Source organism: Prionailurus viverrinus, chromosome A2 (genome assembly GCF_022837055.1).
Source record: "Prionailurus viverrinus isolate Anna chromosome A2, UM_Priviv_1.0, whole genome shotgun sequence".
NCBI lineage: Eukaryota > Metazoa > Chordata > Mammalia > Carnivora > Felidae > Prionailurus > Prionailurus viverrinus.
In genome coordinates, this window is record NC_062562.1 from 150,168,144 (window position 1) to 150,192,696 (window position 24,553).

The window sequence follows — 24,553 nt, forward strand, 5'->3', positions numbered from 1 at the left end:
TGCTGCTGTTTGGTTAATGGATGAGTGTCTCTTGGATCCGGGTACCCACACCCGAACTGCTGCAGCGCCTGCCTTTCCATTTGCTTTAATTTCCTACTTGCAGCTGGCGTTAGGAGACCTAAATGGGTTTATTCACAGGGTAGTGGCTTACAGTCATTAGCACTGGAAGGAAATCATATTGGAGACAAGGACCAGAGAGCTGCTTTCGTGTCATCCTTGATCAGTTAAGACAGTTTGGTTGGTTTTCTTTTTGTTTTGATGTTTATTTTTGAGAGAGAGAGAAAGAGCGTGAGGGGCAGAGAGGGAAGGAGACAGAGGACCCAAAGCGGGCTCCGCGCGGACAGCAGAGAGCCCGACTCGGGGCTCAAACCCAGGAACCGTAAGATCATGACCTGAGCCGAAGTCAGAAGCTTAACCCACTGAGCCGTCCAGGCACCCCCAGTTGTTTTTTGTTTTTTGTTTTAGAGAGAGTGAAGTCACAAAATCCTTCTAGAGCCAGAACAAATGACCTAACATAAGAGGTCCGTCTCCGAGTTGTAAGAGTTGAAAAAGCAGGGAATTTTTGTGTGTGTTCCAAGTACCGGATCCTGAAGATTAACTAAAGTGCAGGATGAACAGGATGAAAATCGCTCTGAGCACCGTTAAGTGTCGTTGTCATTGCTTCGTATGCTAAAGCTTTTTAAAATGCAGGAAATTTTGTAACAAGTGGTCGTATCATCATGCAGAAAGCAGAGCCAGAAGTGGACTAGAAATTCCTCCGAACACATCCGGAATGTGTCTAAGTTACAACGTTGTTGCTGTTAGAGGTCAGACAAGGTCGAATATCGGCAGTTTCATGTCGTCCGGGCCTCGCTAGGCGGGCTTTTTAGACAGAATTCTGAAGGCCAGCCGCACCATAGACAGGTTTTTCCTCTTTGAAAAGATCCACAGCCTGTAGGCCAGTACCCATATGTCCTTGAGAGGAGCCCAACTCTAAGCTGTAAACCGTGGGAGCCAGAAATAGGCCTCAGAATTGCAGCGTTACAGGAACAGCTGGTCACGCAGACCGGCGAACGTTGGCCAGCTCCCGTCCCGTTGCCGAGCCTCCTTTTCCACGGTGCTTCCGCACGCTGCACGCGGGCCAACGGAGCATGAGACCATCGAACTAGAAGTCCCGAGGAAGAAAGGAAGCGAGCCATCAATTCCTCATTCCTCAGTAGCGCCGCTTACGATGGACAGCTTTAGCTCTGGGGCCTCTGGGGAGGTGTTTGGCCATTTGTGGGGGGGAAGGCAGGAACCATGCAAAACAAATTAAGAGCGAAACAACCCGCTCCCCCGGAGCCGCTGTGCGATCTCGGGCAAACATCTTAGTGTCTAATAGTTTTTGGTGGCGTACTAAGGAAAATAATATTTCAGAGAAGGGTTAGTGAGTTGACGATCAAATAGTAAAGTGTCTAGAGTCAACGCGCATAAATGCTTAATGGATGTTATTTCTCTTTTTCCTCTGTATTTGCAAGTTTGGGGCATGACATTTAAATTCTTTAGGTCCTGCAAGAGCACTTACACCCTGTGCAAGCGCCATAAACATTTAAAGGAGCCGCCGCGTATGCATGAAGATTCACTGCATTTTATTCACTGCCATACATGGTATCCACATGTATGTATATTTTTTCTCTGTATCACTAGAAATAATTCAGGCACCTCAGCCAACCTCAGCTATTTCCTGTCCCCTTGACTTGCTGAGAGCATTCTTTTTAGGTTCTTACTCCCTCCCTCACTTTTCTCTACTGGGATGCTTTTCCAGCCGTCTTCAAATATCTAAATATCACCAGCACAACTGTCACCTCTTTCATAAGGCAGTGGCTATTTCAAGAAAAAAAATAAGAATCAAAAGCTAACTATGGGTGGGACACAATGTTAGGTGCTCTGAGATATGTAGAAATGAGTAAGATGGCTTTGCTTTCAAGAAATTTAAATTTTAACACAAGGATTTGAAAAATACGTCTCTTATCGTGAAACCTCTCACATTCATCAAAGTATTCATAGTACTTTTTGCACACCTGGCTTTTGCACACCTGGTTGTGGGAGAGAATAGAGATATCCTCCGATTTTACTTCCTCTAAGTACTTGATCGATTAAGGAACTAAGCGCCAAGAGTTGATTAGTAGAAGCAAAATTAAAAGTTTCTGAGTTACATAAATGGTGGTCCTAATAAACCTAGATACCAGAGCCCACATGCTTTACCCACAGACCCTTAGTCAAAGCCTATTCTAGAAAAGTTTGCCGGTTTTCTGGTTCACAGTATTTTTAGCAGCAAATCAGCAGTTGCAGAAACTGACAACAGTAAGAGTCGACTGCTACTTTTTTATTCAAAGCACTGAGAATTAATCGCTGCTAGTCTCTATGAGAAAAACTATATAAAATCATGAAATGACATACTGGTTGGGGGCCATTTAAGTGGGCTACAAATTGCTCTACCTGCCGTGGTAGCCTTTAAGGGCAGTGTTTATTGCTAAATAGAAAGGTTGATAATAGTGGTGAATCATTAATTTGTAATGAGTCATTATGAGGTTACGTTAAGACCTGTGGATTCCACCTCCAATAGGCAGGGAAGTATGAACTTGTTTTATTCATTTACTCATTTACTTTTCATTGAAGGATAGTTGCCACACAATGTTACATTAGTTTCAGGTGTACAACATAGTAATTCAACAAATCTACACGTCCTGCCCTGTTCACCGTGAATGTGGTTACCATCTGTCACCATACAGCACTATTACAATATATCTCTGTGTCTTTAATAGAATTTTTAGTTTTGCATTGACATGTAAGTGTTTGAACTTTTTTGAGTGGTTTATATGTTAGGTGAAAGTTTATGTCTCTATTCACTTTTTATTTTCATATTGAATATATTTTAGAAAAAATCATCAGAGATGGTTGTATAAGAAACTATATAACATGTGTGGTTGTACTGGAATTTGGCTTTATTGAATCTTATTTTGAAATAAGTGAGCCACCTGTTAGGAATTGGGATTTTATTTGAGAAATCCTGGTCTGAGAAATGAAGGTAAACAGTGAAGCATTATTATGCACGTCAAGCGGCAATAACGTACCTTTGTCACAGGGTTGTTGCAAAGGATTAAGTAAATGACCGTGTCAGTTTCTAACTTGCATATTAATATGCATGCTTCCTAACACAGTAGTTGAGCACTCAGGAAAATCTTGGTGTTGTTACCATCACCTTCACTGCCATCCTCTTGAAGCCTGCAGACCTCCTGCCCCTTCTCAGTCAGGTGGCCCAATTTCCCTTTGCCGAGACCTACATGGTAGGTTTTCTTTCGGGGAGCTCCTTGAAGCCAAAGGAAAGCACTTAATCCTTTCCTGGGGAACCAAAGATTTGGTTATTTTTTTTTTGCAAGGGGGAGCGGGGAAGGAGAAGAATCTCTTTGGAGTCCGTCTCCCAGCTCCCACCTGCCCTCCTGCATTTCCCATGACAGACCAAAATTTAGTCTCTCAGCTTATCCTGCCACCTCCACTTAAGTGTGATACATGGGATGACCTATAAGAACCGGTGGAAGGGCTCTAATCACTTACTCAAACCTCCCAAAGACTAATTTCTAGAAGCCTCAGAGGTAGGTGTGTGTATTGAAAGACACCAGGTCCTCTCACTAGAACCCTGAGCAAATGTCTATCGATTAGCTTAATTAAAGGAAGATTATAGCTTGTGCACTGGGCTCTGTGAGTTATCTAACTATATGATTCCAAGGGATCTTTAAAGCATGTGTGCTAATGGCCTTCTCATTTAAACCAGCATGAATTTGAGTTCATTTCATCAATTTGGTAATAAAATAATTGCCAAGAACACAGAAGGTACAAAACAGGAATTTTCTCTTATAAGTAAATTACAGTATTTTAAACTGTCTTTCCTAATACTTCTATATGGAGTTTGGTTCGAAGAGATCCTGTTTTTCACATATTAAGGGCAAGAGCTCTTTAACTTTTATTTATTCTTCTGATCTCATTTCCTGGCTTGGGCTGGGGTCATGGAACCATGAAGATTTGATTGGGCCATTTGTTTGGGAAACCTCCAGTGTCAGTATCTTTAGGTCATTCTTGGACCAGACTCCACAGAAAAGGATTCTCCAATCTGCTCTCTGGAGATTGAAGGCCTCCCTGCTAGCATCCAGGAAACCAAATGGGAAGAGGAAGGAACAAAGGGTTAGGGATTCTTGGTATCCAGTTTGTATAAAGTCATTCAACTCTCCTGTTTGTTGTTGGGTTTTTTTCCCCCCATTCTTAATTGTTTATCCTGTCTCCTAATCCAGAGATCCTCTCTTTTACTCTTTCCAGAGAATAAATCTTCATGTTTTTACCAGGGTGGAGGAGAGCCATCCTGTTTCCCAGTGGGGGAAGGGATCTTGGGAATCTGACTACCTCCTAAATAGACTTTCATCTAATCCTTATCGTAACCACTCTTTCCCTTTTCCCCACATCCAGATGTAGCTGGGGCTGTTGAAATTCACAGTAGACATTGGTTTGCTTTTCAGCTTTCCACTTTCTGATACAGGATTGTACTTTTCTTGAGTCTATTAGAGACATTTACCACTCTGATGGGCTTTCCAGCTTCTAAAATTGTGTTACCTTTGTCTTCTCCCCACCCTCCCCCGTTCTTCTTAATCCTTAGTGGTTTATGTCTTGGACAAAAGTAATCTCTTTACTGTCACTTCAGAGATTCGGGGAGCAAGAGAGAATAGATGTGTGTTTAAATGTTTTCCTTACCCCGAAGTAAATTCTCCCCTAGGTACATCGTTCTCACTCCTGCTGCCAGTGTCTTTCCCCAGAAGGCCCTGCCCTGCCTCTCCTCTCTGGTAATTGGAGGAATATGGAAGACCAGTTCCCTTTCTTTTCTACCTCCCTATGCCCTGAAAGGCCATCTTTTCTACCCACCTTCCCTGAAGGCCCAACTCAGCTTGTGAATTGTCTGTTAAACCTTCAAGAGTATCTCAGGCCATGATGAAAAGCACTCGTATATACCTCAGGTCGGTAGCTAAATTCCTGTGTATACGTCTCGTCTACCCTCTCTGAGTAGACTAAAACCAGACTGTAGTCTCCCTCCTGCCAGGCCTTGCCTGAGAATTGGGGATTTAAGTTGCCAAAGGAAATGGTGGAAGGAGCCCAAGTTTGGATTAGAAACAGTCTGAGGGCAGCTCTGGGCCCCACCACTTACTCTGTTATCTGGGACAGGGAACTTAACCTTTCTGAAGCTCCCTGTTGCCTCCGTAACATGAGTTATGTGAGGACAAAATGAGATGACGCATGTGGCACTGCTTAGCATAATCCCTGGCAAACAGAAGGTGTTTAATAAAGGTTACTTCCCCCCACCCCTCACCTCTATTTTCACATTTCCTGAGCACAGTCTTTACCCTGCAGTAGAGGCTCAAGAACAATCCCTAAATGATTTCTCTGGAAGAAGCTGATCAAGGTTATTCATTAGACATTATGCTTTTCTGTATCCAAGTTGTACCACATCCACCAGAATTTTATGGCAGGAAATCCTTACTGCTTAAGTAAGGGGGGACCAGGGGAGCAGAAACACAATACCCAGTAACACAGAGAGGACCTCAGTCTCAGTATCAGCTTTAACAAAGCCAACCTGCGGCTTGCAGCTGTGTTTCCTCTTTGCAATTATAAAAGTGAGAACTATGTGAACTAACTTCCAATTCAATCCACACTCTGCCACTTGGGATCTGGAAGCTAGCTGATTTTTTGACCCAAGGTGCTCTGCTGTGTAGGCTTGCCAGTTATAATTATATTTTCAGGTGTCAATTAGCAAAATAGCCCATTCTTTGGCAGTTTGGAGTAATGAGATGAATCTTGCACTAATCTTTCAATTCAACGAGCACTTGATGAGTGCCGTTTACATAAAATTCTGTGTCTTGCTGTACGTAGTAAGGGTATATGAAGAGCTGGGGGCTAGAAATTTCAAAGGTGTTTCCTGTGTGAGCTCACGAATTTTCAAATATTACCAGAATCTTGAGCAACAAAGAAAAAGGCAGAAAGTTTTCCATAAAAATAGTTCTCAGTACACAGTGTCCCTTTGTATTCAAGTGACAAGAATTTCAAAGACAGTTACCTCCTGGAACAGATATAATGGAAATTCATTTAGCGAAAAATATACTTACTGAATATGATTGCACCAGACTCGGTGCTTGTCTCTGGGGAAACCTTGGTGAGTGAAACAGACTGGCTTTCTCCAAAGATTGCTAGTTCCCCGTGATATTTGATCTTTTCCTGTGTTTCAGGGCTTTCCATGCGCATTTTTCTCTGCACCGTATCTAGATATATGTACACATAGTATTTGCTAAATTCCTGATCTCATGTTCATTCTGCACAATTTATCATCATTCACCTAAAGCTTGCCAGTTCATGAAATGTCCTCTAATTCCTGCTTGACATCTGTTTGTTGCCCATAAATAGTCTACGTAGAACCAAGAACGCTGATGTGAGACCTCAGTGAGGGAGCACAAAGCACAGCATTCTGTGCTTTACCACGCATGGTCTATAGCGTCTTAAGAGAACACAGATTCAGGCCTTCTCTGAACTTACCTCCTCAAAGTCTCTGCTTCACACTCGACCTCTTTCTTCATCAAATTAGAATGGATATTTCTGTTTTTCGTAAGCTCTGTCATTTTTGTGTGCCTCCCTCTTCCTGCATTTATTTCCTCGTTGTGGTGAATTTGGGACCTGATGAAGTTCAAGTCTCCAGACCCCTGTCCATCCATTTATTTGAGAGTAAATGCATTTGGTTAGTCAGACTCAGTGGCTTGTGGTTGCTGGTTCCCACAGGCTTCTAAGAGCTGGTTGTGAAATTTTCACAAGTTTTGTGAGCTGGCTACCAAACATAGTCATTATTAAAAAGTAAGTTATAAAATACTAAACACAAAGGCAGTAAATGCTCCAACTCACCACTTCTTGATTGGTTTACCACAATCTGTGCTCTTTTTATCTATGCTCTTGGGTTTTTGCATCGATTGTAACTAATGCCAGAAATACTACATGGGTGTTACTGGGCACCTCTTTGAGCTCTAAGTTCAGTGACGTCACATTGGTAGTGAAATTGGCCATGGTGGAAATGTCCACGCATAGACACCGGCAAATACTACAAATCGGGACTCCCACACCTCCCCAGAGAGCAAGGTGTCAGACATTTCCCAGCACGTTGCCAGTCATGTGATTCTCTTCTACTTCTGCCAATACTACAGTCACTAATGATCTTTAGCCACATCAGTTACATCTGTCTTCAAGGTAACAAAACTCTTCCTCCGGTGAGGCCATGCCTGCCTTATACTTCTTTACCCAGAGCCCTAGTGACCTCCAAGCACGGATTTTTATAATGGATCCACGGCTACTCCTAGGCTGCCCTTCCCTTCATCCTTCTCATCCTCAGTGAATCCATTTTCTCCCTCCCCTCCCTTCTCTTTCCTTCTTCTCCTTCTTCTTCTTAAAAGCAAGGATTCTGGAGCCAGACTGACTGGCTTTTCCTCAGACTGTATCATCCACTGTATTGGGTTATCTCAGGCTTGTTACTGAGCTTTTTAGGCCTCAGTTTTATCATGTGTCAAGCAGAGATAATAATAGTATCTACTTCATAAATAAAATGAGTTAACAGTTTGTAAGTACCTAGAATAATGTGTGGCATATAGTAAGCAATATATGCATACTTATTTATTTTTTAACTTGTTTTTAATGTTTATTTATTTTTGAGAGAGAGAGAGAATACGAGTGCAGGGGAGGGGAAGAGAGAGAGAGGGAGACACAGAATCTGAAACAGGCTCCAGGCACTGAGTTGGCAGCACAGAGCCCGATGCGGGGCTCGAACTCACGGACCGCGAGATCATGACCTGAGCCAAAGTCGGACGCTTAACCGACTGAGCCACCAAGGTGCCCCATATATGCGTACTTAATAAAATACACACTTCCAGTGTTCATCCAGCACCTATCTGCAGACTTGCCATGTGGTGGAGGGTTCATGATCTTCATTCTAGAATAGCAAAAGAAACACATGAAAATAAGGAAGAGAAGGCATGGCCTGGACTTGTGACATAGGAACAGTAGCCCTAGGGAACCAGGAAAAGGGTTAACAAAATAAACCAGAGGAGGGGTGAAGATCAGGAAGGGAGACAATAAATAAGAAAAATAGTTGCAATTCAGAATAACCTGCAAAGATTAGAATATACGCAATATAAACTTTTTATAATTTATTGCAAATATATATACCAGGGAAATAAAGGGATACTTTAGAAATACATAGAAAATTCCCGTTTTGATTTAAGTAATTAAGCCAATTTGGATGCTCATTCTGGGCAGGAATGTGGTCGTCACACGCTGAAGGTGCTTAGGCTAAATCAAATTTGTATTGAGCTACAGCCATGGAGACCGAGTGAGGGATGTCCGTCCGTGTCTATGAAAAACGCAAGCCCAGGAGCCTCAGGACTCATTTGTCTGACCATCTGGAAATCTCTAGTGATCTAAGCACTTAATTTTACCCTCATTTTTAGAACAAAAGGCAAACAATACAAGAAGAAAATGGGCAGCAGAGACATTCTACTTTTCATTTAAAAAAAAATCTTAGTGATAAAAGGAGCAGAGAGTTTAAAAGAAAAAAATGAGAAACCATTAAAATGAATTGAATGCTCTGTCTGTGTTTTGCAGTAGGCTCTATTGTTTTCAGTTACACGGGAACTGTGGTAATTTTATGAATCATTAGAGTTTTCTTTCCAAATTATATGTGCGCTCTTAAAGTGCCTTCTAAGTTACCCACAGGAAGAGACCGTTGAGCAATTTTATGATTCCATTTAGTACTTTTGAGCTTTGTATTAATTTTATATTTTAAACAAATTTATACTTAAAATCCAAAGATAACATTGTGACAGCTGAATCGTTGTGTATTTAATTTCTTCTGCTCTTACAAACATATGAGCCTGTTTCATGTTTTCAATCCCTGGTCTCACAAGAGACTGTAGAATAAATATGGAACCCTGGTTTGGTGAAATGGTGACTTCCCACGTAAAAACTCTTCCTACCCCACCCCAAGGCTGAAAACAATCACAAGAGTTGAACATTGTCCTTTGGCATTTGTGTCTCATCGGGCATGGTGATCTGTAAAGCATGGACTCTGTTAGTGATACCTAATACCTACTGCATTGGTCCCCTGTCCAGTCCATCCTGGGCCAGCCTAACGTGGGCTGCACAGAAAATGGGTAAAGTCAAGTCAGCGTAGTGGGGTGTGTGTATGTGTTTTCCAGTTTACTTTCTTGGGAAGGACTTTTTTTCTGATATTTTCCTCCACATTCTTGGTGTGAAAATATTCATGTTTTTATCATACTTCTATAAAAACAGTGGTATTATAAGTGATCTGTTTTTGTTTTGTTTTATTTTAAGCATCATAACTTGGCAAAAATCAAAAGTTGGATCTATGTTGGTTCATTTATTTTTCCTGGTTGGTGAAATCTTGAAGTCTGGAAATTATTGTACATGTGTTGGCTGTATCCTTCCCAGTGGCGTGGGTGTTTGCTGTGTGAAGAGATTGTCTTAGAAGGAAATACATCAAAGCTTCAATATTCAGATTTTTAACCACTAACAGTACTGGGAGTCAGGAGCAAAGCTGCTTCCCTGGGCAGTATGTGGGTGGTTCTATTACTGTTCCTGTCACACAAACTTTGGCGGGATGCCATCTGTTTAGTTCATCAGGATGCATTGTGGTCATCTCTAATCTCACGTAGGCCTCTCTCTTCATAAATCCTGTGCTTTGATAACTAAAATCTAGGAAGGGTAAATGTGAATGACTCATCTCCTAAACCTGGGAAAATGAGTTAAAAGCCAAGTTGACATGATGGTGGGCAGGCTGGAGATGTCACCGTGGTTCACAAAGAATATTACACTCTCACTGCTTGTGAATGAAGAAAGGAAGAGTAACTTGTTCAACATCTCAGAGTTAGTGTTAAAACCATATTTGGAGTACAGGTCTCCTCTGTACTAGTCACTTGACTTTTGCCCAGCGGCACATACTGTTTTGCTCAACCTGCAATGATCATCTGGAACAGTTAACTTTACTCCTAGAAGGGGCTAGAATGCTGGGTTTGCAACAGCCGGTTTCGTCAAAAACAAGATCTCCTTTTCAGAATGTATCAGCTCTTCACAGATTTTATGGTCCCTCCCGGTCTGAGGCATATCTGAGTTGTATCACTGCCCTTGAACAAATTTTCCCCTGTGTGTGCATGCTTGCACGCTTGCTCGAACACTCTCTTCCCCAGGCAGTTCCATATGTTCTGTTTTCCTGGAAGCCAAGCTCCCTGCTCCTCCTTCTCCCTAAGAGGGCTCCGGATCTCACCTCTGAGGTACACGAGTAACTGAGGCTGAAGCAGTGTGTGGGGAAACTTGTCAGCATAATTGATTATTCTGTGGAATGAGCCACCAAAGGCAGGTGAGCCCTCAGAGTGTGGAACAAATGTGCGTGTAGGATGCATCTCCCACTGGTCCAGCCGGACTTCCTCCTCTGACAAGTTGATTTATATCTTTGTAACTCTTCCCTAACGAATCGTGCCCCACTGTGGACCATTGAATCTCCTGCCGCAGAGACCTTGCCTTTGCTAGCAGAAAGGAGAAATGTAAAGGTCCCGCTCTGTGAATCTCTGGGTTTGTTTGTTTGTTTGTTTGTTTGTTTGGACCAAGTGGAGTGGCCAAGGACATGAAATCTTTAAAAGGACAGAAGAATCACATAAAACGCTTGACTAATACCTGCTACATCAAGAGAAGGGTTTCTGTGAATACAGACGCTTTGCGGCATGAGAGAAACCAGACTGGAATGAGAATTCGAGAAGCATAAAGAAGTGCAAGCATTTGAGACCACCTTTGGTGGCAGCTTGATGTTCTGGAGTTCTTTAAAAACGTCTAAGTGTTATACTTGTTCCTTGAAACCACTTTAAGTGTTAGACTTGCTAAAAAATAGGGACGATAACGACTGCTCTACTTTCTCACAATCTGTTGGGATATTGATTGAGATATTTGTGAAGTACTCCGAGCTCTCAGGAAGAAGGGTGTTAGAAAACGCTATGGTGATGTTGTTAGCAGGGCTTGGAAAATCATGCAAAAACATAATTTCGGAAAGATAACTTTAAGATAGGCTGGATTATTAGCCTGAGCCTATATGGCAGTCTTAACAATCTTACAGTCTTACTATGGACAGTCCAATGCTTTTGCCCTAGGTATCCGTTCTGGGTGAACTTGGGTTAAGGAAAAGAATGAAGGACTTTTTTTCTTTTTAATATGTATATAACTAGACAGTAGAGCATGGAATGATATGGGCCCTTAAGGCAGAAAGAGAACATTTAGAAATATACAACTGGGAAATAAAATTCCAGGGCACACGTTTATGTGGAGTCCATCTTCCTTTGGAGGTTTTTCTTTCTCCATGGGAGGGTTTTGTGAGTGGCTGGTTTGCTTCCTAAAGATCAGATGCCCTTACTACCTCTCTTCCTTGAAACTCTTCTTTCTTGTTTTGTTTTGTTTTGTTTTTTGCATACTTGGTTTTCTTCATTTTTTTTTTTAATCTTTGCCCCTTCTCTTCTTTTCTATCTTGGATCCTCTACTCCTCCTGTCACCACCGTCTGAGCCGCCCTACACTCGGAGGGCAGCCTCCTTGTCGTGGAGTCCCACACCTCTGAACCACCTCTGCGTATCAGCCTGGCTCACCTTCCCCAGGACCGGGCACAGTGTGGGGTGCTAGACAGAACATTGAAATGGGAGTCAAAGGGACTGATTTCTTCATTTTTTCCTTTCAGGTCTCCTTGCCTTTTTTCTTGCTGTTATTAAGATTGTTTCTAGGGGCGCCTGGGTGGCGCAGTCGGTTAAGCGTCCGACTTCAGCCAGGTCACGATCTCGCGGTCCGTGAGTTCGAGCCCCGCGTCGGGCTCTGGGCTGATGGCTCAGAGCCTGGAGCCTGTTTCCGATTCTGTGTCTCCCTCTCTCTCTGCCCCTCCCCCGTTCATGCTCTGTCTCTCTCAGTCCCAAAAATAAATGTTGAAAAAAAAAATTTGAAAAAAAGATTGTTTCTATTAATCTCACTGGTTTTCAACAATTTGATGGTAATGTGTCTTGCTGTAGTCTTTGTCATCTTCCGTGTGAGACTTTTGAACTTCTTGAACCTGTGAGCATACACTTTTCATCAGATTTGGAAATTTTTCAGCCCTCATGTCTTTTTCTGTCCCCCATCTCCTTCAGGAACTTTAATTACATGTATTAAGTTGCTTGATTGTGTCCCACAGACAGTTCATGGACTCTGCTTGATCATTTTCATTTTTCTCCTGTCTGTTTTATTCTGGATAGTTTCTATTGCTGTGTCTTCCATTTTTCTTCTTGTCATGTTCACGTTTTGCTGTATGTTCTTGAACATAGGAGAATATTTATAATGGCTGTTCTAACCTCTTTGTCTACTAATTCTGTTATCTGTGTCGTTCCTGGGACTGTTTTTCTGGACTGATTTTCCCACTTCTTTGCATGCCAGGTAACTTTTCATTAGATGCTGGACATGGTGATTTTGGGGTTTTTTTACATTGTTGGGTGCTGGCTTTTATTGTAGTACTTTAAATATTCTAGAACTTTGTCTTAGGACACATTTCAGTGGTAGAATTACATTGATCGTCTCAAGCGTTGCTTTGGGGCTTTGTTAGACATGTCCAGGGCAGCCCTTCGTCTTAGGCTAATTTGACCCCACCGCCCGAGGTGCCATACCTTTCTGAGGACTCTACCAGTTGCCATATCTGTGAGGTGGCTCTTCCACTCTAGCTAATGGGAACGTGAACCATTCCTGGCCCTGTGTGATGAAGTCTGGGAGTTCTACCTGCTCTTTTCAGGTGGTTCTTTCACCAGCGTTAGTAATTTCTGCCCCACAGGCACAAGTCAGTACTCAGCCCACGATTTGAGGGGGCTCTTCTAAAGATCTCCAGAAAGATCTCAACCTCTCTTTCTCCCTTCCTCCCTCTCTCTGTGCGCCCCCTCCTGTCCAGTGTTTCACCCCACAAAGCCCTACTTGCCTTAACCTTCCAAAGCGCCGGATTCTGTCCTCCCCAACTCAGAAAAGCCTGTGTGGGTCCCCCCTTTCCTGAATTGTGACCTGGAAACTCCAGCTACAGCGTTCGCAAGGCTCACCTCATTTCCTTTCCTTCTCCGTTGTCTGAGAATTGATGCCTCATATATTTCATCTGGTTTTCTTGTTTTTGTTTTTTAAGATTTTATTCTGAGTAATCTCTATGCCCAATGTGGGGCTCAAACCCACAACCCAAAGATCAAGAGCCACACATTCCACCTACCGAGCCAGCCAGGCACCCATCATCTGGTTTTCTCATGTTTAAAGCAAGGCTTCAAGCTATTTCATACCAAAACACTTTAGTATTACTTCTCTACAAAACAAGAGCATTATCTTCATTATCACAATCACATTATCACAGCTTTTAGCATGTGCAGTAAGTTCTTAACGTCTTCTAATACCTACCAATTTGAAATTTCCCACGTTTTGCAAAAATATTCTTTACAACTAGTTTGTCCCAACTAGGATTCCATATAGGATCATAATTCTCATGTGGCTTACATCTCTTTTAATCTAGAGAGTCACTTTTTTTTTTTTTCCCATTGCTGATGTGTTTAACAGACACGGTCACCTGTGCTCGACAATATCCCATGTTCTGCATTTGTCTGATAGCGTCCTCTGTTTCCTGTGACTAGAAGCGAGATCTAAAAGCGTGATTAGATTGGGATTAAATGTTTTAGTAGGGATATATCATAGATGATGCTAGGTTTCTTGTCCCATCACATCCGCAGACCCGTAAGAGCTGGCTTCCTAACATTAGTGATGTGAACGTCTCACCCCTGGGTGGGACCTGTGACCATCTGGTCCGTCCATTGTTCAGGTATGGTTTTCCTCGTGCGCCCAGAAAGTAATCTGTGTGCGTGGCGTATGTTTGGCACTACAAAAATGTTCATTTTCCCTGTCAACTGTCCTCTCTTTGTTTTAGTACCAATTGATAATCTTTACTCAAATCAGCTGTGTTGTTAGAGGCTGCAAAAATGATTTTCTAATTCTGTTATTTCTTCTACACTTCTTAGTTGGCATTCTTCATTAGAGTAGAGCTTTTCCCTATTTGGTAATCCTGAAATAGATATAGTTCCTACTGGAAAGACAGAGTAAATGCATAATTCTTTCTCTTTATCAATTCTCAAAGAAGAATTTGATTTAATAGTCTCCTCAAATGGTGACAAATGAGTTTTTTTCCCTGACTTTCTCTCTGCATTGATCTTTCATATTTTTCAATAAAAATAATCAACTACAATAATTTATTCCATTTGATGCAGTAATCATCAGCTTTGGCCAGAGAGAGCTCAGAGACCTGGATTCTAGATTTCTGAAGTATCATAAGCTAGCTGTGTATCTCTGACAGGCCCTTTAATATTTGTGTTGGTCGTTTTTCTTTTTTAAAGCCAGATAATTGGACTGTGGATAGCAGGGGTTGCTTTCGGCTGTAGTGTTGGGATTCTGAGCTCCACTGCCTTAAACACTGCCTGCTCCTGTCCCTGCGCAGGAAGAAGCCCTCAGCCTGCCATCCAGGCCTTCCACACTCTACTCTGTCCAGACCACCCTTTCGCCTCCAGTTCCTCAACATGAATCTCCTACTCCAGCCACAGTTGTCTCCTGCCTTTTCCCTGGCTTGCTGTGCCTTGCTTCTTCCTCTCCATGTATCCTAAACTTGGTCTATCTCCCAGATACCAGTTCAGTCTTTCCCACCTTTTTACTGCTGTTCCCCTACCGTATCTTTTGCGCTTAACTTGCCTCTCGGAATATCACTTGTTTCTTGTTTTAAATGATGTTATCCCAACTAGATTATTAGCAGCCCCTGGAAAGTAGGACCATGTTTTATGTCAAGAACATTGCCTGGCACAAATGAAGTACTTTAGCTGCTAACGTTATTATACTTCTGTGTCTCCCCTAACATGTAGCACTATGTATTTTGCAGAATAACAACCTTAAGGCGCTTTTGAAGTTGTGTGTGTGTGTGTGTGTGTGTGTGTGTGTGTGCGCGCGCGCGCGCGCGTGCGTGCTTGTGCTGGAGTTAAGGATATTTCTTGTAAGTGCTAATGTTTACCTATTCATTGATATTCCCTGGGTTCCATTACATATCAAGGGGAATTGAAAACCTGGACATAGAATTATATTGATTTGAAGCATGTAAAGAAACAAAGATATGCCCTGAGATCCCACGGTCTAATTAAACACAACTGTTGTATACTTCTTTCCCCTTTCCTGCTACGTTGTTTTGTTTTGAATACGAAGTCTCAAACCCCTAAATAAACCTTGTAAAGAGCCAGCTGTGCTTATAAGATATGTTAGGCACAGATTTCATTCTACCATAAGTGATCCTCTAGCCAAAATGTTAAGAAAATATTACTAGTAATTTACATCAGATACATTTTCCAAGTTATTAACTGGCAGGTAAATTTTATAATCACTTATGTGAGTTCTAAAGGGATATAGTGTTTCTGGTTGCCCAAAATTTGACCTCCTATTTTCTTTGTTTAAGCCTATTTATAAATTACACTTCTCTTCAGCCTGCCAAACAGAGCTTCAGAATGAATTTCCCTGTTGGTTGTAGAAGTTTGTCTTTTCTCAAGAGTAGAACCTTTCGAAATTATCTTCCTACACTTGGAGTGGATCATCTAGTGATTAGTGACATCAGACAGGATTAACTTGTACTTTCTTGCTGGAGAGGGTAAAAGGGATATTCAAAATATTTAGGTGGTAAGCATATATGTTATACAAGGACCTCCAACATCTGACTCTGACTTCCTCACACAGCTTTCCTGATCTATACACACACACACACACACACACACACACACACACACACACACACCCTTCACCGCAGCCATGAAGAACAATCTGCAGGTCTCTCAATCCCACACTGCTTCCCATTCATGCTGCCCTGTCTACCTGAAGTACTTTTTTCTCCATTTTTGTCAATCTGTAAGTCGCTATCTTTTGGAAATCAATTCACTTATAACTTCATCTTTCTCACCGCTCCCCACCCCCACCCCAGCCCAGTTAACTTTCCTTTTCTGTACCTCTGCTGTGCAATATTCACAGAGACTTTGCGTTTTTATTTGTGAACTTGTCTCCTCCTCCTAATATCTAAGACCGCTGGAGGGCGAGAACTTTGTTTCATCTGGCTTTTTATCTCCTGCATTTAGCCTTCTATTTAGCCCAGAGAAAATATTTACTCAATAAACATGTATAATAATAAACATGTATCTCTTTAATTAAGTTCCCTGCCCTATCCCCAGTTTCAGGCCCTTCCCAACAGCTGTTATCTGATGGTCTATAGTAGTTATTTCCAGCAATGTTGCTACATCCTCACATTTTAAAAATACACCGTAAGTGAAAACCACTATAATAGGATACTTACACCCTCTCAGACAAGTTGTTGAAGGAGTACCTCTTCATTTGCATAGTGGTTGGACACAGTTGTTTCAAATTGAGACTTGGGGTACCTGGGTGGCTCAGTCAGTTAAAGCATCTGACTTCGGCTCAGGGCATGATCTCATGGTTCGGTTCATGGGTTCGAGCGACGTGTCGGGCTCTGTGCTGACAGCACACAGCCTGGAGCCTCCTTCAGACTCCGTGTCTCCCTCTCTCACTGTCCCTCCCCTGCTCGCACTCTGTGTCTCTCACTTTCTATCTCAAAAAAAGGTAAACATTAAAACATTTTTACAAATAAATACATAACATTGAGTTCCAACACGCATGTCCACAATCACCACCTGGGAGTCACTCCCAGTCAGTGTCTCCCTTTCCCCTAGCAAAGGTTTATTCATCTGAGTTCTCCAGAGAAATAGAACCAAAGGGGGGTGGGGAGAAATGTTCTAATGGGGGTTGGAGAGTTTTTCTACAGGAAGGAGGTTTTAGCTGAGATCTGAAAGATAAGGAAAAGTATTCTAAGAAGGGAAGACAGGGGACTGAACTTTGCAGGCAGGTTCAGGGCCCTGAAATGGGAATGAAGAACCCAAGAAGCCCCACGTAGCTGGCTCTCAAAGAGGCAAGGGGACATGTAGCCAGTGCGGCTGGAGGAGTAGACAGACCTTGCAGATCATCTGAAGAATGTGGGTCCTGGCACAGTAAAGAGCTTCAAGTTGGTGAGAGCTAGAATCAGATATCACTTTAAATGTTTTCTTTTGACATTAAACGTACAAACTGTAAAGTGCACAAATCTTTAGTGTGAGAAGTTTTTATATATGTGTTTATTCATGGAACAGCTACCCAATCAAGATATTTCCAGCACCTGGACGGTCGTCACCTTCTCAGTCAGGATCCACTCCCTCCCAGGGCAGCCTCTATTCCGACTTCTATCACCAGAGATTACTTTTGCTTGTTTCTGAACTACAGTAATAACATTCTTGCAGTCTTCCTTTGTGTGTGGATGCTTTCACTTAGCACACGGGTGTGCTGTGAGATCCATCCACGCTGTCACAGGCAGTGGTGGCTCGTCCTTTTCCGTTGCTCTGTAGTATTCTGCTGCGTGCGTGTGTCACGCTGTATGTCCCCATTCAACTACTGATGCACACGACAACCACTCCTTTTTTTTTTTCGCTATTATAAGTAAACCTGCTCTGAATCCGTGTGATCCTGTCTTTTGATGGATGTAAGACTCCTCATTTCTATAGGAGACAAAACTTTTGAACAGATCCCTGAGCTTGTGTGGTAGAGAATAATTTGGAAGAGAATAGAAGTGGTATTTTCTCAGGTACCAGCTCCCTGGATGCATAGACTTTTACCATATAGCTTATTAAAGGAGCAAACCATGCAGAACATTCTAAACATCACACAAGTCAAAATATAGATTAAAAAATGACTTCCATCATTACTGTCATTACTCTAGTTATAATTGTTTATAGGCAGCTATAAGTTGGAGCTGATAATAATTGGAAGGACAATATGGTAGGAATGCGCCAATAAACAGAAACATTATTGTATCGTCAAACATTTGTGAAGCACCCCCCTCTACAATTGCTGGTGTGTGTGTGTGTGTGTGTGTGTGTGTGTGTGTGTGTGTGTGTGTGGTAGTGGGGGGTGTCTGAAGCAGTAGATGAATTCCCACTGTTTCTCTCAAATTCTTCCTATGGCAATTTTCAAGAACCTTAGGTTTTTTTGTAGCATTTCTGAACCATCCCTGCTGCAAGAGCTAAAACCACCCATACAGAGATTTCATTCTCCACACACTGAAGTGTTTTGGTTTTGTTTTTCCTGAATTGTGAATTTATTTCTATTTCTTAAAACTTTAAAATTAGCACATTTAGTTGTATATATACTGGGTTGCCATTACAGAAAATGACACAGTCGAGTGAAATTAGGAATGTTTCTTCGAGCAATCTAAAATCTTTAGTCACAATAAATATTCAGTCTTTAGAACCATGGGAATTAAGATACAGTAATATAGTAATAAAGAGGCTGTGGTTTGATTCCACCTTACACAGCATGCTTTTGGCTGTCTGTTTTTCATTATCAGTTTACTATAAATCTGTCTTTTCATCATATTCTGAATGTACTCTGCATTTTCATTAATTAAGAAACATTTATGGGACACCTACAATATGCCAGATATTTTGCTACGAGGTCATAGAAGATATGAAGGTATAGTCATGATCAAAGGAATTTATAGTCTAGGGGAAGAGATAGTCAAGTGAACCAGTGGGTACCATCCTCTCTTAGGGCTTGGGCTAAGCTGTGCCCCGGGTGTTCTGGTAGCACAGAGGAGGGGCATTTAAATGAGAGCAGGTAGACTTGAGCTGACTTCTCAAGGATGACAGACATGAGCTAGGAAGGCATTCCAGGCACAGAGACAGGAAGCCAAAGGCACAGAGGCGGGAAGTAGCAGTCAAGGAGTAACTAGTAGGTTAATGTGGTCAGAGCACAGGGTTAGCATGCTCAGTGGAGCTGGAGAGAAGGTTAGAAAGGTGGGTAGGGGCCAGAGTTTCAAAGGTTGGGGGTGTGGGAAAGAACACGGACTGAGAAGGAAGCTCAGGTTCTCACCCTTTTTCTAGCTGGACTTTTTATGGGTCCTCAAGCATGTCACTGGGCATAGTGTCCCCATTAGTATAATCAGAGAATGAGGAAGAGTCATTGCGAAACCTTGTTCCAGAAACACTGTTCCAGAAGATGTGAAAAGGTCTATGCTGTGCCGTGAAAAATGTTTTCTTGGGGCGTCTGAGTGGCTCAGTCTGCTTAAGCATCCGACTTTGGCTCGGGTCATGATCTCACAGTTTGTGAGTTCAAGCCCTGCGTTAAGCTCAGTGCTGACTGACAGCCGGGAGCCTGCTTCAAATTCTGTCTCCCTCGGTCTCTGTCCCTTCCCAACTCGTGCTCGCTCTCTCTCTCTCTCTCTCTCTCTCTCTCTCTCTCTCACACACACACACACACACACACACACACACACACACGAAAAGAAAAGAAAAAAATGTTTTCTTTACTTAAATAATTAGGGGAAGATTGAATACCACACACATTTGCCTGTTTAAGATTCACAATGAAATTAGCATAGTAAAAGTTTCCAGAGTCCTCCCTCCAGTGAAGAAACCACTTCCGTTCTCTTTAACTCAGCATTTTCAATTACTTGAACTTAGAGTCAGTTTTCTGTAATATTAATATTGGCATCATGCTGCAGAACCCCATTTTGACGAACTATGGACGAGGTCTTAAAGGTCCAATCATCATCATTCATTCATTCAAGTTTTTCAAAGCGCAGAACTCAAGAGCTGGTCCTTAAATACCCTGTTGTTATTTTAGCCTGCTGGTGTATCCCTGTGAGAAACTTTAGTTATTTCTCGTAGCACTGTTTTTTGGGTTTTTTTTAATTGCGTCTGCTATCTCGGGATTTTTTTTTTCCTTTTCTCATTTTTCACATCATGCCCAGACTTTATTACCTGGTAATAAGTTGCAAGAAATGAGAATTGAGTTGTTTCTAAACAAATATCAATCATTTGTGATATGTTTAGTAGAAATTATAATGAATATAATCAGGGTTTTACTTATTATAAAGTCATTATATTCAACATTGGCAAATCCCAGAATTAATAACAAGTCAATACATCATTTGAAATGCCAAAGAAATCAAATAAATAAAAACATAACTGACCTTGTTAAAAATTTGATATTTTCAACATTTATCTGTCAGAGCCCCTGATTTAGAAAATGTGATAAATTCTTGAAAAATGGGAACTTTTTTCCCCTGTAAAATATACCCATCATTTGGCAAACTACAGTGTCATTTGCCTTGAAAAGAACGTGGTGATTGATTATCCAGAGTGCTACCATGACAAGGTAAACCAAGCAAATAGCTGGAAAATTGTATGTAATCATACAGCATAACATAGGCTCTTTGTTGAGCACAATCATTAGAATTAAACTGTGGCATTCCAGTCATTCCCTGTAGGTACTTCCTATTCACCCCAAAACCTCTGTCTCCGGGGGGGGGGGGGACGTTCCCACGTGCTTGCACTTTCCCCTTCCCCTCCGACCATCGCACGAACAAAGACCACACCGAACCCACATGACAAGATTGCAGAACGCAAGGAAGCCGACGTCTGGCATCTCTTTGTGCCATTCGGAGAGGTTTATTTACATGTGCTAATGTTACCAGTACTGTTTCTTTTATTAGTAGCATTTTCCTGAAGGTCCTGAGAAATTGTAAACACGTGGGGGAGGGGAAGGATGGGAGATGGACAAAGAGAAATGAAGAAAGCCAGTCTTGCTTTCGAGAAGCTGGCGTTCTAATCAGGAAGACCAAACACACCTGAGATGACCTAAAAACAATTCTACATCCCTTCCGCTGTGTAAAAGCACCGTGCACCAATTGAATACCGGCGTGATGGAGGCCAGTAGAAGAGCCACCAAATTATCCTTGGTTATTAGAAGACGAAATTGAGTCATATGAAAAGACGCTCCCCCAAACCTGCCCCGAGTTAATTATCAATAGCTTAATTGGAAATAGAACCAAGCCCTTTCTCTCAGTAAAGCTGAGCAATCCCCCAGTGCCCCTCTTCCCTACGGTGTTTCACATTTTCAGCGGGCTTTGTTAGGAGGGCTGAACTCCGCTCCCCTTTATTAATTGCCCTCCGCGTGTTGTAGGATACCCTGTGTTCTGAATCAGGATGAGGATTTTAGATTCTTCTGAGCAGCGTGGGGACATGTAGCTAAGCAGAATCAATTCCTGTCACTCACACACAAATACAGAAGAACGGGATTATGGATCAGGGTGAAGCCGCAGTGCTTTAATCTTAAAATCAATACCGAAAAGGAAGTTGAACTTGTGGGGATTCTGTAGAGACTGTAATTTGGTTTCCTATGAGGTTTGCCTTCCAGAATATAACTGTTCCTTCCTTTTCACCTTCTGATTATTTTACTGGGTGGGGGGGGGGGGGGTTGGTGCGGGGTGGGGGGGGGGGCGGTGGAGAGGACCAGAAGAAAAGAAACCTCTACTTATCTGGAATAAGTATGCACATATGAACTCGTAACTCAAGCTGATCCTCCACTGTATTGAGAAGAGCTGTACGCTTTTATCCATTCTTTTAATTTTTAGAAGAAAAAAAATTAACCCGGACCCTGAACCCCGTAGTCTGCCTTTACGCAGAGTAAAATGCCTTTGATTTTTTTCACAGGTCACTATCAGAGTAGAAAAAAAAATTTTTTTTAATGTTTATTTTTATGGCCTGAATCTAACCATAAGCTTATGTAATTCTATGTAAATAAATACATCTTCAACAAACCAGTTATCGACCAAAGGATTCCAAGATGCTAAGCATGTGATTAGTATTTACTCCAGCGTTATTCTGCTCCTTTTGAAAGAGGCATGAACTAATGGTTTAAACAACCTCAGTCTTTTCTTAATCCGAGGTTTAGGGTTGATTGAATGTGCCTCTTCCCAGAACACTGATTTGCTGCACAGTACCGTCCGTCTTTAGCTGTAAGGTGGCTTTATTATTTGTTTCCCTGGGATATTTCTTTAATTCCATTTTTGAAATAATGTCTGAGTGTGTTTGGACTCTGCTTCTGCAGCAGCAACAACAATAGGAAATATCTGATCCAACAAGAAAATGGTTGGGCCACAGGCAGGGGAACTCCAGGCTAGCTCTCAGGCAGAATGGTATAGTTAAAAGAGCAAAGCCCGCAGCCCGTGCTTTGTTCGCTACCTTTTCTAAGCCTGTTTCTTCATCTTTAAACTGCGGATGATCATGGGGCTCGCCTGATAGATAGGTACGTGGAGAGGATTAAGTGAGCTAAAGTATGTAGGGCGCCTAGCACTGGACTTCCCACTTGTAAGAACCCAATAAATGGTCATGATTCCCATGATTAATGTGAGTCTCAAATGAGGTAACGTATGCTGTGTATGTGAAAACACCGCACAAGCCCAGAAGGCACAATACAAATGTTGTTCTTAAGAGACTGAGATTTGGGAACTTTTAAAACAAATCACGGAGGACATTTTCTCTGTGTTGCATTTCATAGGTCCCTAATCTCAAAGTAGAGCCCTGGAGGAGATAATCCAGGGGCTTGAAAGCCATAGCCATAGCTTGTGGATGCCAAGAAGCCTTTGAAACCAATCTGTAAATCCCTGTCCGGTGTCCTTCCACAGAACGTACTTTCTCAGGGGTTTGGGAAACCGGCACTGTGTAAGATACGTATTTGGTTGTTTGCAGTCGATACTTATCATGAGGGTCGCATCCTTCCAGGAAGGCTCAAGTCGTAAATGATTGCCTCCTTTCAGTGGTCTTTCCTTGTCCTTCACATGACATCAAAACAAAATGAAAACTCATGAATTTCTGTGTCCTCTCGCAGAGCACAATCATCGTGGAGAAGACAGTGCAAGACCTCATGAACCTGATGCACGACCTGAGTGCGTACTCGGATCAGTTCCTCAACATGGTGTGCGTGAAGCTCCAGGAGTACAAGGACACCTGCGCTGCGGCCTGCAGGTAGAGCTCAGGGTGGGAGCCAAGGAGAGTCACGTCAGACCCTGACCCTTGTTATGCTTGTTGATGCTGCTTTCGGAGCCTCCCTTTTCCACCGTGATAGAAAAGGACCGGTTTTTGCGTTTGTCAAGGGGCCTGACGAGAGCACGTGTCGCAGAAATAGTCTCCTAGATGCACGTGTCATCATACCGACAGAGGGAATGAGAGCGACCAAGGGGCAGCACCACTTGGGACTGCCATTGAGTGGCATGGACAAGGTGTCAACCTTGATTTTCAGGAAAAGCTAGAACTGTAAGATTGTCTTCTTCAGGGAAATGCCAGATCGCATTTAGATCTTGTGATCCTAAAAGATCTTTAAAGTAAAGCAGTTTCAAACTTCCAGCATCGTTTATAATCCAGAATGTGGTTTCTCCCTAGTTCTTAAAATGTGTTTCTCCTGATGCCTGATCTGTAGCCTTCCCACTGTCATGAAAAGATAGTTACACCTGCTTCCAGCATCAGCAGAAATGAAGAACCATTGTTAGGAACTTGAAATCCCTCGGCCTCCCCTCTGATTTCTTTTCTCTGGGTTCAGAAATCTCATGGAAAAGATCATAGCGCTTGTGGTAACAAGCTAATAATAGGAACAAATTATGGTCTGGTTGACAAGACCTGAAACAATTAGGGAAGAAAAGAATGTATAATAAAATACTAAATTTTATGTGATGTATAATTAAGGATAGATATGAAAGTGCAGTACATAATCAAGTACTACCTGCGCAGCACAGGACATAAGAGCAGAAGGAATGAAATGTGAGAGAGAAAAACAGAGAAGGGGGGACTGGCTTGAGGAAAGACTTCCCAGGTGAGATGTGTGCTGCGTCTCAGAAAGACATGGGATGGAGGGAGGCGGACAGAATAAAGAAGGACGTTGAGGGACACAGTGGAAACACCGACGTAGTTCCCTGATATTTCAGCAAAACCATTACCTTCCTTGTGGGGGACCCAAGGCTGGACACAGTGCTTCTTATTACGTCTTGTCATTGCACTGGTCAGAGATTTCTGGAGCCTTTACCAGATCCAAGACAGCTGAGTGTGCAGGGATGAAGTCAGTCAATCAGTCTCCGGTTATAACTTTAATGAGTTTGCCATCTTGGTAGAAGATAGGAAGGCAAATTGGAGACCAAGGCATGAATGTCCACAACATTAATTTGTGACAGAAAATATGGTAAGATAGGTGGACACGCTGTAGGAGGAAGAAATGACTTGGGGACAGGAGCAGCTCGATGAAGGGTATGAAGTAGGCCTTGTGAAGAGTGAGAAGGAGTTAGACAGGATTTGGACTAAAGTTGCCGAAGGAAGGAAGGAACCAGAGCAATTTCAAGGAGGTGGGAAGAGAAGGAAAAGAAACAACAAAGGATGAATGTTTGGGTTTTTGGAAAGGAAGACTGAGCCAAAATGGAGGATCTTAAATGCCAGGCTGAGGGAACTTGGCCTTGTAAAAACTTTTAGGTAGTGGGAACCACTG

At 42.3% G+C, this 24,553-nt stretch overlaps 1 protein-coding gene across 1 annotated transcript in view; it reads left to right on the plus strand.

Moving 5' to 3' along the window:
- EXOC4 (exocyst complex component 4) overlaps positions 1 to 24,553 on the plus strand; it is a 754,902-nt gene that overhangs the window by 575,657 nt on the left and 154,692 nt on the right. The window contains exon 12 of the mRNA XM_047842944.1: positions 22,913 to 23,049. Within this exon, the coding sequence (XP_047698900.1) occupies positions 22,913 to 23,049 (137 nt within the window). The remainder of the gene's footprint in view (positions 1 to 22,912; positions 23,050 to 24,553) is intronic.